The sequence below is a fragment of the Eretmochelys imbricata genome, chromosome 8, assembly GCF_965152235.1.
Source record: "Eretmochelys imbricata isolate rEreImb1 chromosome 8, rEreImb1.hap1, whole genome shotgun sequence".
Classification (NCBI taxonomy): Eukaryota; Metazoa; Chordata; order Testudines; family Cheloniidae; genus Eretmochelys; species Eretmochelys imbricata.
This window is the reverse complement of record NC_135579.1, coordinates 85,270,292-85,282,987: the sequence shown is the minus strand read 5'-3', so window position 1 is coordinate 85,282,987 and position 12,696 is coordinate 85,270,292. Positions and strand designations below refer to the sequence as shown.

General features: G+C 43.4%; 1 protein-coding gene across 1 annotated transcript in view; it reads right to left on the bottom strand.

The window, feature by feature from the left end:
* Positions 1-12,696, bottom strand: part of ERICH3 (glutamate rich 3) — a 46,647-nt gene that overhangs the window by 23,405 nt on the left and 10,546 nt on the right. The window contains exons 6-9 of the mRNA XM_077825367.1: positions 10,844-11,059; positions 8,538-8,718; positions 6,424-6,610; positions 1,923-2,212 (exon numbers count right to left, since the gene is read on the bottom strand). Of these exons, the coding sequence (XP_077681493.1) occupies positions 1,923-2,212; positions 6,424-6,610; positions 8,538-8,718; positions 10,844-11,059 (874 nt within the window). The remainder of the gene's footprint in view (positions 1-1,922; positions 2,213-6,423; positions 6,611-8,537; positions 8,719-10,843; positions 11,060-12,696) is intronic.

Below are 12,696 nucleotides of genomic sequence, written 5' to 3'. Positions count from 1 at the left end.
GCAACAAAACTGTATCATGAAAGAGAATTGTCACATCAGACACGCTCCAGCTGTCCCTCGGGGCGATAATTTCTCACCTTTCAAATTTAATTGTTCACCTCTTTTTCTTGTTGAAGTGACAAAATGCCAAAGAGAGAAAGGAAGAGTACCTGATGTGGAACCAATTAGGCAAATAAACAATTTCTCCAAAATGAGAATTAAGAAAATGATTAGATTTATTTTCTACATTCAAAGCAATTGAGATTCCAGCTGCCTCTGAGGTGGCAAGCCTTCTCAGTAATTGTCAGAGAGGTGTCCACCCCCTGCAGGAAAAAAGGCATGGCTAATCACAAAAACATATCCCTAGTGCCGAATGAGAAAGTTTTGTGTGGGTGCAGAAAACTCATGAAAATGAGGACAGGAGTAGAAAGTGGGAAAATATTTATGGAGAAATGATATATTATGAAAAAGGCTTCTCTTAAATAAGTAAATGAATAAACAGGAGATGCTAACAATTTCTGTATCGACAGATAGATGGAAAAGGCATTGGTGGTTATATGGTACAAGAAAACTGCAAGCTTAAAAACAAGAAAGGACTATAACCAAGAGGTGAACAGATTTATTTCACTCCACATAGGCAGCTTTTAGTGCTATAGCCCCAGTAGGAAAGATAGAATGAGGATATACTGTATTCAAGACATGAACTTCTGTGTTAGATTTGACCTTAGAAAGGAGATACTATAAATCTAAGCAGAACAAGAATGACCCTGAAAGTCAGTGCTGATCACAAATGCAAAGAATGAATGAACTATGCAACTAAAAATTATCATCTACTGCAGATAGATCCTCCACTCCTGCCCCATCGCCATCCTTCTATAAACCCTCAACCCCTCCATCCCCCTCCCCATCCTTCTATAAACCCCCAGCCCCACCGTTTCTGCCCATTCCCCATCCTTCTATGAACTCCCAACCCTCCGCTTCTTCCCCTTCCCCCATCCTTCCATAAACTCCCAACCTCTCCGCTTCTTCCCCTTCCTTCTATAGCCCCTCCACTCCTGCCCCATCTTTCTATACACCCCCTAAACCCTCCACTCCTGCCATGTCCCCATTCTGTTCCTCTACACCCACCTCAAGCCTCAGCTCCTGACCACCACCCCCTGTTCTGCTCATATCCTCCACCATCTCCCACCCCTGGGCTGCTACCCCTTCTCTTCCTTTGCGTCTGCTCCCTCTCTCTTCCCCTCCCATCACCAGCTCCTGTTCCCCTCCCCTTCTGTTGCATCTCCACTGTCTTCGGTCTCCCTCCTCATCCCCCACATCTCCTGTCCTCCTCTCCCACTCAGCTCCTATATATCCCATGGCTCCTGCAACCTTAACTATAGGCATTGTTACCTCTGCACTGCCTATGCTCTCGCTCTCTCCTCCCTCCCCCTGCCCCTCTCTCTCTCTCTCTCACACACACACACACACACACACACACACTTCTTAAATCTCTGTTCTTCATTACCAGAGTAATCTGGAGTGGGGAAATTCCTACTGTGCCAGAGTAAACTGTCTCTACACGAAGAGTTTGTATCAATGCACTTACACTGGTTGCTAAAGTCACAGTGTAAACAAGACCTTAAACTTAGATTATGAAAGATTTTGAAATCATATTTGCTCGTTACTTTCTGTAGCCCAGTACCACACTGAGTGCATTCAGACCCTGTGGTGCAAGGCACAAACACACTGCAAGAGTCAGCCCTTGCCCTAAAAGCATCCAGTCCAAACAGACAAAACAGACATAGGCTGCAAAGTGGAAAAGAGGCAAAGGGACTCGCTCGAGGTCAGCGGCTGAGCTGGGAATAGAGCCCAGGTCTCCTGATTAGCAGTGCTATGCCCTCTCCATTAGACAATTCTGCCTCCCCGTTTGTGTTCCTTAACTGGGATTTTTGATACTGTACCATCTTTACTAGCATTTTCCTGGTCATCTTCAGACTCATTCTCTGGTCCTTCTTGTGTTTCTTCTTCTCTTTCCTCCCTTCCAATTTCCACTGCAGGCTCCTGACCCTCTCCATGAGCTGATGAAATTTCAACAGTTGAGTGTTTGGTCGCCTCTTGCTCGACGCTGCCCTCACTTGGCTCATTGTGCTCTTCATCCTTCATCAAATCCTCTTGCTTTTCTCCATAGTCTTCTTTCATCTTTTTCTTTGGAGGAGAGGGTTTTTTGTCCAGGCCCATTGCAATAATACACCTAACAAAAACAACACGGGAGACTTGGAAACTACACATTTTTCCTTTGGCGAAGAATGGAAGGGTATGAAGCATAACCTGCCACATGCCTAGTGAGTTAAAAATAAAATTAAATACATTGTCCTATACCTCAGGTTCACCACCTATAAATGTGGGACAATACCATTCACCCACCTCTGTAAAGCACTTTGGAGCAAATCCTGGTCCTGCTGTACCATACAGTACTGCATCACTACTGCTACTGCACGAAGCTACTCTCCAGGACTTTCACTGCACTGCGGCAGTGTCCGCACAGGATGTTACTGTCATGCTGCTGCAGATTCACACCCTGGCTTGCCGTGCAGCTACTTGCTGTGTAGACAAGCCCCCAAATTGCATATTTAAAGCTGCACTTTGGCCAACAGGCAATGGGCTGAACAGAGATCCAGGACCAGGTCGCTGAGAGACAGAACGCTCCCTACTTGCTTCACTCTTTAACACCCCTGACCATTGCAGCTGCCAATATAACTTTTAAGTGTAGACCAAGCCCAATTCATCCTGTTCTCCCTCTCTCTAGTTTTTTTAAAAAACAATTCTTAATGCTGCTTTAACCTTCACCAACAAACCCTGCTTCCTCACCTGCCTCCCCCCATTGAAAGATTTCTTAGTTCATAGAAAGTGGTGTTTGCTTTCAGAATTCTGGTACAACCCAGGAACTTTTGCACATGTACTATGGATCCTGGGGATGTTTTGGGGCCTGATCTACACATAAAACATAGATCAAACTAGTTACATCACTTAGCGGTGTGAAAAATTCACACCCCTGAGAGATGTAGTTAAGATGACCTAAGGCCCAGTACAGACACTGCAAGCAATTCTTCAGTCAACTTAGCTACCACGTCTCAAGCAGGTGGATTAACTACAGCAATGGGAAAAAAAACCCTTCGGTCATTGTAGCAAGTGCCTACATTACATCACCACAATGGCACAGTGCCGTAGTGCCAACGTAGCGTCTGTAGTGTAGACATTACCCAGAGACTCTGCCAAGGCCTAGTGAAGAATGAAAACCCCACTCTGCTTATTCCTTTTTCTTTCCTCGAGAGAACTGTGCTAGGGATGATCCCTCTCCCTTACTCTCAGCTGTTCTCCCCATAACCATGAACCCCTTCCTATACCTTTCATTTCCTTCCTAGAACACTATGACCTATCCAACTGCTCTTCTTACATAAAGCTTTAATATAGCAATCCCTCATGCTAACCCTTTCTACTGCTGCTTCTAACCTGCTGTGATGTATCCTAAAGACTTCCAAAGCTAGCTTTTCAGAAACTGACTTCCAATTTTGTGGGCACAAAATATAGGTGTGAATAATTGTGTTAGGCATTCTGTCCTCTCAGTTATTATCGCCCATAATTTTCTAAAGGTCATTGAGATATTGGAGTTCCTATGTGCAGGTGCATAGCTATCTAGAGCTTCAAACCTACAATGAGCTCTGCATAGACTAACCCCAGCATCCAGACAGAACCTATTGTGGAATCAGGGGCAAAGTCACTAAGGGCTTGACCGAAAACCCATGGAAATCAATGGGAACCCTCACTGAGCATGGGGTCAGGTCCTGAATCTGTGGACGCAAAATTATTTGTGCTCACAATTTTGGCCCTCCAAACATAAAGGGGTAAAGCAGGACTTTATGGAATGTGACTCGTTGGGGGCATGAAAATAGAGTGGTCACTGCTGGGAAAGGAACCTTATAAAAGGGGATCTTTAGGTCAATAGCTAGATTTGGGTGGCTGGTGGAAGAGAAAAGAATTTCATTTAATCATTGGGTTTTTCCAATATGAAATAATCTGAACCATTTCTCCAGGCTTATATCATTTTAGATAAAGGTAATTCACTTTCTTCTCCACACACGTGCACACAGAAAGGCTGAGATTTAAGCTACTTTGGATATTTACTGAAACAGTACCTCCATCCCTAATTCAGCTGCTTTTCACTCCTCAGAAAACCTTATCACAGCAACTATAACATAACATTTACAAAAATCATGTAAATATTAGTGTGAAGTGGAAAGACATGGAATTTTTCCTCAGAATTTAGTGCTTATCTAAAAAGTTAGTTGGGCTGTATGGGGGATTCCCCTTTCTCCACCTCCCCCGCCTCATCCAACTGTTTATTGTTGTTTTAAAAATATTTTATGAAAAGAATAAAAATTATACATGGCAGCAGCAGTTCTACTGTGTGACACTGCCTTGAAAATCCAGCAGACAGATTTCATTTTTTTTATTAAAACTGAAGTTTCTTGGCGTACGCTCCAGCTATTGATCATGGCATTGTCTTTGGCCGTGAACAAAATGAATGCTTTGTTGTGCTCCTATTTGTTTTCTGCATCCTGGGCAATGTCCTATATTGGCCTACTCGGCAGCCAGGGAAATTACTGTGGACTTCAAATGTTGAGGCAGAGTTGTGCTCCTGAATCTAAGATTTTGTTCTTGTTGTTTTAATTATGTATCTAGCTTGAATGGTGGCCTACAAACCTTAAGAATACAACTGAGTGTAAACTGATGTAGTGATGTCTGCCTGAGTGAACAATAGGTCTGAGAGATGGGAATGACTCACTGAGATGAATGGATTGTTAACTCTGGAACCTACAGCTTGTTTAAATGGCACCATTGTTACTTATTTCACTGCTGATCATTTTTAGCATAAACATCCAGCTGATTTAGTTGGGGATTGGTCTTGCTTTGAGCAGGGGGTTAAACTAGATGGCCTCCTGAGGTCCCTTCCAACCCTGATATTCTATGATTCTATAACATACTTATCCAACAATGCCAAACCACCTTCTATGCCTGTCTGGTTGACAAAAGGCCCTTTTTGCCTCTTCCCATGCTGACAGATATTCCATCTTCCCCCTGACAAATGCTCTGATGTAGCATACAACTTCAGTTCAACACTCTCTGGCATACTGAAAACAGAAAACATGGTTGTAACCCAAAAACCCCTCAGTGTCAATTAGCAAGGGGGTTACAAGAATATCGTGATTCTGGTCTGTATATTCTGGTTCAACAAAGAATGTCGTGTGAGGTCTTAAATGAAAGTCAAGGTCACACACATTGTTAATATCGTTGTGAAATGTGTGGACAGTTACTGTGTAAGGAGCTATGTGGGAATACTGAAAATATTTTTAGATTCTGTATCACAGCAGAGGTGGAGAAACAGGTTTCCTGTCAGTCAAAAGATGGTTATTCACCTGTCTCTCTGTTGGCACATAAATTAAGCCTGGTAAGCTAGCACATTGGAGGTATTTACATACAAAGTCAACAGAGATATGCGAAGTCAACAAGGAAGCCCACGACAGAGGAAAAGAACCTTATCTTGAGATACACTTCAAAGGTTTGCTGAACTATATTTGGGAAACAAAGAAGATCCTCCAAACGGGCAGTGCGCTGACATTCACGAAAACAGGAGCCCCACCAGCTTGGATTGAACATGCTGCAAAAGGCTTTGGGTGAGATGAACTTCATTAAACAGGTTAATCTACTAGTTAAGTTTAACCTTTAGAAAGTGTGTTATGGTTTTATTTTATAATTAAACCCTTGTTTCCATTATCCTTACTCACAATCTCTTGAATTTTGAAAATAAACTTCTTGTTGTTTTCACTATCAGTGCTGTGGTATTGAGCAAGAAGCTGATCCTGAATTGAATCCTGCGAGCTTGTATGTACACTGTTCCCTTGGAGACAGCTGACCCTGGTATTTCTGTGAGTGGTCAGTGACAAGGGGGCTGGATACAACAGGGGAATGCTGCAAAGGGACTGGGGTACACTAACTGTTAACCTGAATGGCAAAGTGAGGGCTGGCGTAGCCCAGAAGGGAAGGCTCAGGTGGCTCACAGGCTTGTGATGTCAAGGAACAGATACCCAGTTAAGCACAAGCAAGTCTCCCTCACGCTGGAGGCAGGGAACGTAACACGGTGACTCAGTCTTGGGTACCCTGAGAACTATCACAATGGGGACAATGTAAAAATCAACTGACATCAATAGGAGATTGCCTATGGGAAGATTGCAAGAGCAGATCCAATATGCAGATGATATAACTGGTTTCAATACAAAGGAGGCAATAGATCCCCATTCGTCTGAGATGTGGCCTGGGCTCTGGAGAGATCAATGGGTGAAACGTTTGATAGATGCTTTGAAAAAAGTGGGGAAAGTTTTGTTGTCTCAACACTTGTGAGCATACCTATAGCAAGGAGACGCTCTGTCCACATTCACAAAGCCAAAGTATCCATGCTTGCCTCCCAATCTCGCACTCTTCCGATGCTTGTATTCACAGCAGGAGCTCAGCCTGTCCATCTGTATCCCATTGAGGAAAAAGGTGAGACTGAAGGGGAAACCATGGTGGCGCTTTGAGGTAAAGTGAAAGGTCTCTGCAATTGGTGAGAGAACGGGGTTAATGCTTTATTGACAGCCTGTGCCCAGTGACCTCCATTTTGTCTGTATATGTGCCAAAACTATGGATCCTGTGAGATCAGGCTCTTTGCCTCTCATCTGCATTAAGGATCATTAAGTTGTGAAATTCCACCTGCTGATATCCACAAAAATCATGCTTGTCCCCACCCCCACAGCATGTCCTGCAGGTGCTGTAACATATCTGTAGCCAGCTAGGACATTATCACAGCAGCCATTCAAAACTTCACAGCTGCAGGAAGGATAGAACCCTGAGCCTCCCACCTCAGAAACACAGGCCCCTACCACTTGATTTGCAGAAAGGTATCCATTAGCTGTTAGCTAGCAGTATAGGGCTTATGATACACGGCTGAGCAGCGCTGATTCTCTCCAGCAAAGGGAAGTCGGATGCAGACATAGCGCTTTATCATATTCAGTGAAAAGTCAGAAACAAACACAATCAGTTACATATAACTCATTTCAGAGTAACAGCCGTGTTAATCTGTATTCGCAAGAAGAAAAGGAATACTTGTGGCACCTTAGAGACTAACCAATTTATTTGAGCACAAGCTTTCGTGAGCTACAGCTCACTTCATCGGATGCATACTGTGGAAAGTATAGAAGATCTTTTTATACACACAAAGCATGAAAAAATGGGTGTTTACCACTACAAAAGGTTTTCTCTCCCCCCACCCCACTCTCCTGTTGGTAATAGTTGGTAATAGCTGGTAAAAGCTATTACCAGCAGGAGAGTGGGGTGGAGGGAAAGAAAACCTTTTGTAGTGGTAAACACCCATTTTTTCATGCTTTGTGTGTATAAAAAGATCTTCTATACTTTCCACAGTATGCATCCGATGAAGTGAGCTGTAGCTCACGAAAACTTATGCTCAAATAAATTGGTTAGTCTCTAAGGTGCCACAAGTACTCCTTTTCTTTTTGCGATATAACTCATTGAGTGAAACAGAACTGCTGGTTCAAATACTTCTCTCAATTGGAAGACTAAAATCACCCCTTCAGCAATAGTAGTCATCACTTCAGGTTACAGAAACTCATTAGCATGGCACCATGGGGGCGGGGGGATTGTGCTGCTCCTGGGTATAGGCTTTATGCCAATGTTATGGAGTTCCTCTGCAGTGATGGGAAGAAGTCTTCCTCCAATCCCTGGGCTGGAATAAGGATTGTGATCTGTGGTAACCCTCCCCTCCTTAATTGTAGATGCCCCTCCTTCCTCCATAATCAGCTAGGCAGAGCCGAAACAGTGCACAATTGTGTGATGTATAGTGATTATGGAGAACTCCCTCGGGCCAGCACCACAACCACCCATCCCCTATGCAGCAGAACAACTGTGATTTCATTGTATCTGAGGACTTCTGATCTTAACCTTGAGGTGATTTTCAGCTCTCATGAATAGTAGATTCCCAGGTCTGATTCTCCTCTCACTCTTGATATACACCAGAGTAACTCTAGTGAAGTCTGTGGAGTCACACTAGTGTAAAACTGATCAGAATCAGGCCCCCAGAATATAGTTTTCCTTCTGGAACAATAAACAGTTTACATTGATGTATTACTGCTACTCAGAAACAGAATTTAGTATTCAAGAACAGTTTACTTCTGCAAATATTTTATTAACCATACATCTCTATCCACAAATTAATCTAACCCACAGTATTTTGTTAAATCACTCCTCTAAATTCCTTCTTTCATAATTTGCAAAAGTAATTGCAGCCTCATTTTCAATCACGGAACAGTAAATCTCGATTTAGGTTGGAGGCAGCTGGTTTATAAGTCCCTGGATGTGCATATCTTGAGTGAGCTCAGCTGAAATCATTTTGATATCACATCAACAGTTTATCCAGAAAATAAGATGTTGCCAGAATTAAAATGAACTCCTCAACTTTTAATCCTTACCTCCTTCCAATAGCTCGCCTTTGTAGACACAAAGGTTTTCTCCTCCACAATGCTGCTGATAGACTTTGATTTCGTCTCTGTAATCAGTGTCATCATGAGACAAGTGCACACTTTTTCCAAAGTAGATCATTGTAACAGATGCATTGCTGTGTAATGAGGGCTTCTGGAATTTTCCTGAGTCCTACAACAGGAGCACAAAAAATGCATTCAATAACCCGACTCCTAACTAGAGGTGAACAAAGGGGCAGCTCTGGTGAGACCTTTTTAAAGTATTCATTCACCTCTTTTTCTCTCACTGTATTTAACCTTCCTGAACTGCGAACAGATCAAAGTGTGCAAAATCGGTGGCCCTGATTCAGACCCTGTGTAACAAAGGGGCCTTACAGCTGCTCTACTGAGTCAGCTGAGGATTCCCTGGCATAGGGACACTGGTCACATCAGGAATGTACATGGGAAAAGGGGGCATGACCAGAGTGCTGCTGGACTTCAGCAGTCCCCAGATGATGTAATAGACCCTCAGGTCAATCTAGCTGGAATTCATTTAAAAAAGTACTATGGCTGCCTCTTACACACACTTGGGCAACCCTGCAGATCAGGGACATGCAAAGATAGCATACAGCTAGGTTTGCCCATCACCTAGGGTCCTGCATTCAGCACAGCTCCACCAGACCCAAGGATCGGGTCCTGCATGACTTTACCAGACATACACTATCCAGATAGATGAATTATATTTTCTTCTTTTAGCTGGCAAATGCTTATCCAAATCTGAAATTACCAAACCTGTATTTGGTTTCCAAAACCCAAACCAGCTTTCCTTCCAGCTATAGAATCCGACGTCTAAATAATTTCTGTATGTCAGTTTACTTTTCGAATAGAATCCATTTAGAATTCCTCCATTCTGTTTGCAAAGCCATTCTAGTTAGAGCAGAGTGAACTTTACATAGCAAATCTGTATTTAACTTAATGTTTCCATTTGTGAATGCTCTGCAAGCAGCCTTGGATTGTTATTAATTTGTACACTATTAAAAATTCTTTGATTAGGGTTTTATGTGGAAAAAAAGTTCAGCCTCTGAGTTCTTCATGATTCACTATGGTCCTGATTCAGCAAGACACACAAGTATGTGGCTAACTTTAAGCACGTAAGTAGTCCTCAAATTTAATCTGTTTCTGCTCTCTCTTATAACATCAAAAAAAGGAATGGGGCATTTTGCATTTTACAGCTGCTGACTATGGGCTTTTAAGAACAATCTTGCCCTGGCAGGGAGATGGACCGGATGATCCAATCAGTCTTTTCCACATCTGCCTTGTATGATTCGGACTATAATGTGGGTTTAAGCATACAGCCCCCATACTGGCAAGCTCTTACGGAAGTTAATGGTAATTCTGCCTGAGAAAGGATTGAGTCCTTTATGCTGGGGGCCTGCACCATAAAAGCCACTTTTTCAGTTCTTCTGTGGCACGGAAGCCAAATACATTGTTTATTTGAATGGCTCTATCACTGGGTGCAGTGGGGTACAAGGACAAATCATGAGCAGATTATTCTCCCAACATTCTGATCTTGATTCTGTGAACACACCTGCTTGTCGAACGGTTTGATATACTTGAGTCTCTTTAACAAATTATTTTAGGTTCACATTTGTGTGCACATGTGTAAAACCATTCTCTTCATTGGAAATGTTTTATAGATGGATCCTTGGAAGGAGTTCACAAAACAAGATAATCAAAAGTTGGGTTTTCAGGAGTACACAGTGCTTTAACGGGGGGGGGGGGGAGAGAGGAAGGGGGGGAGGAGAAGGAGGACAAAAACAGATAGGGTTTTAGCTTCTTCTTCTAGTTTTTGAGTTGGTCCATTTCCAAGTGATGATTTCAGTCCTGCTCAGTTAAATTAGCGCCTGTCTGGTTATTAATATATTCGATTAAATTAATTTGGCTGTGGAAAACAATCCCAGGCTGCTGCATTGAATAGAAGACAATACAGTACCTCAGCACGGCATTAAAGCAAACGGGTAGGACCAGATTGTGCCATCAAAGCACTCTCCAAAGTAGAGATCCAACTCAGACTTGCACTGTAACTCTAGCACTGACAAAACACTGAGGGTGCACAGCCTTGGGTGTGTGCCCCCAGCACTGGTCCTGGGCTGCTGATCTTGCTCCTCGCTAGCCTACTTCCACTGCTAGCCAGATTCAGCATGTCTTGAACCACTTCACGCCCCCTTCACGTTCTCAAGACAGCATATCTTGTATAAGCACCTCTGGAGCAAGAAATATAGATATCGGGGGTAGGGGGTGAAAAAGAGATCACATACCTTTGTTAACAGCTGCTCTAAGCCATTGGGTGCGGTGGTTGGGCGAAAGCGTCTCCCCCTGGAAGTCCCGTGCCTAACTCCCTTTATGTTCTTATCTCCTTTTTGGGGTGGAGGTGGCACCGGTATCATGTAATTGTTAATGATAGGAAGTTGATATGGGGATAATCCAGCTGAATAATCCCCTGAGTTCATAAGCCTCATCATGCTTTTATCTCCCTGCAATCACATTTAACCAGGTCAAAACCAAACTTCATGTCAACACTGAGCCTGCACTGCACAACTCGAGAGCATACTGGATCATAGACTATCAGGGTTGGAAGGGACCTCAGGAGGTCATCTAGTCCAAGCCACTGCTCAAAGCAGGACCGATCCCAAATTTTTGCCCCAGATCCCTAAATGGCCCCCTCAAGGATTGAACTCACACCACTGGGTTTAGCAGGGCAATGCTCAAACCACTGAGTTATCCCTCCCCCTAATGTACATGGTCTGGCTGTTCCTTCCATTTTACATTCACATTTTCAAAAAGGGGCCTCTAAATTGGTGCCCACATCTTTGCTTGTGAAATGATTTGTGCGAGCAAAACCCTGAATCTGAAAGCACAGCTAGAGGACCTGGGTCCAGGCCCCTTGAAAATTTGACCCAAGAATCTAGTAAACTGATTATAATTTTTTTTAAATTGCATATTACTTATGATCCTGGCAGACTCTTGACCACAGACAGCCAGAATAGTGAACAAATTAACAGTGCTTTTGCAGTACTAATTTCCTTTCATTTGTGGGGCAGAAACTAAGGTAGCCAGAGTTTATCCATCATGAAATTATTGGGCACAAAATTACCTCAGTACCTTTCAAATGACTTTATTCCCATTAGTAGTGGAGCTTTACTTCTCCTCCAGGATGAAATTCATCCAAGGGCACAGGAGCCAAAGGCCCTGAAGCAGGAGGCAGGTGTACAGAAGAAACTCAAACCCGGGCAGCTGTTGGAACTGGGCTGTGCAGAAGGTCCACATAAACCATCCCATATGGGAGCTGGCTGGGAGAAGGGCTGATGGTTCATGATTACTTACTGCAGTACCTTGCAGTGGCTGCACAAGGGTCACAGCCCCTATTCCAGCCCCCAAACCACTCATACCTTTACCAACATAAGCCCTATTAACTTAATTTTTTTCAAAGCTGTGGGAGAAGGGGCTGAATTTCCCCTTTTGGTAATTACATACACATGTGAGCAGGTTCCACTAGCCTGAGCAGCTCCCGCTCCCTATTCCGACTTCTTTGGCTGAGTAGGAGGAGTTGTGGTGAGGAAAGGTTGCTGCCCCTTTACAGCTGTGGATGGTGAAAGGGAGGCTTTGCTGGGCTCATACAATTGTAGGACTGGATGGGACCTTGAAAGGTCATCTAGTCCAGTCCCCTCCACTCATGGCAGGACTAAGTATTATCTAGACCACCTGTGGTAGGTGTTTGTCTAACATGCTCTTAAAAATCTCCAATAATGGAGATTCCACAACCTCCCTAAGCAATTTATCCCAGTGCTTAACTACCCTGACTGTTAGGAAGTTTTTCCTCAACCCAACCTAAACTTCTCTTGCTGTAATGTAAGCCCATTGCTTCTTGTCCTATCCTCAAAGGTTAAGGAGAACAATTTCTCTCCCTCCTCCTTGTAACAACCTTTTATGTGCTTAAAAACTGTTATGTCTGTTCTCCCCTTCTCCTCTCTCCCCTGCCCATCTTCTCTTCTCCAGACTAAACAAACCCAATATTTTCAATCTTCCCTCACAGGTCATGTTTTCTAGACTATTAAAAATTTGTGTTGCTCTTCTCTGGACTTTCTCCAATGTGTCCACATCTTTCCTGAAA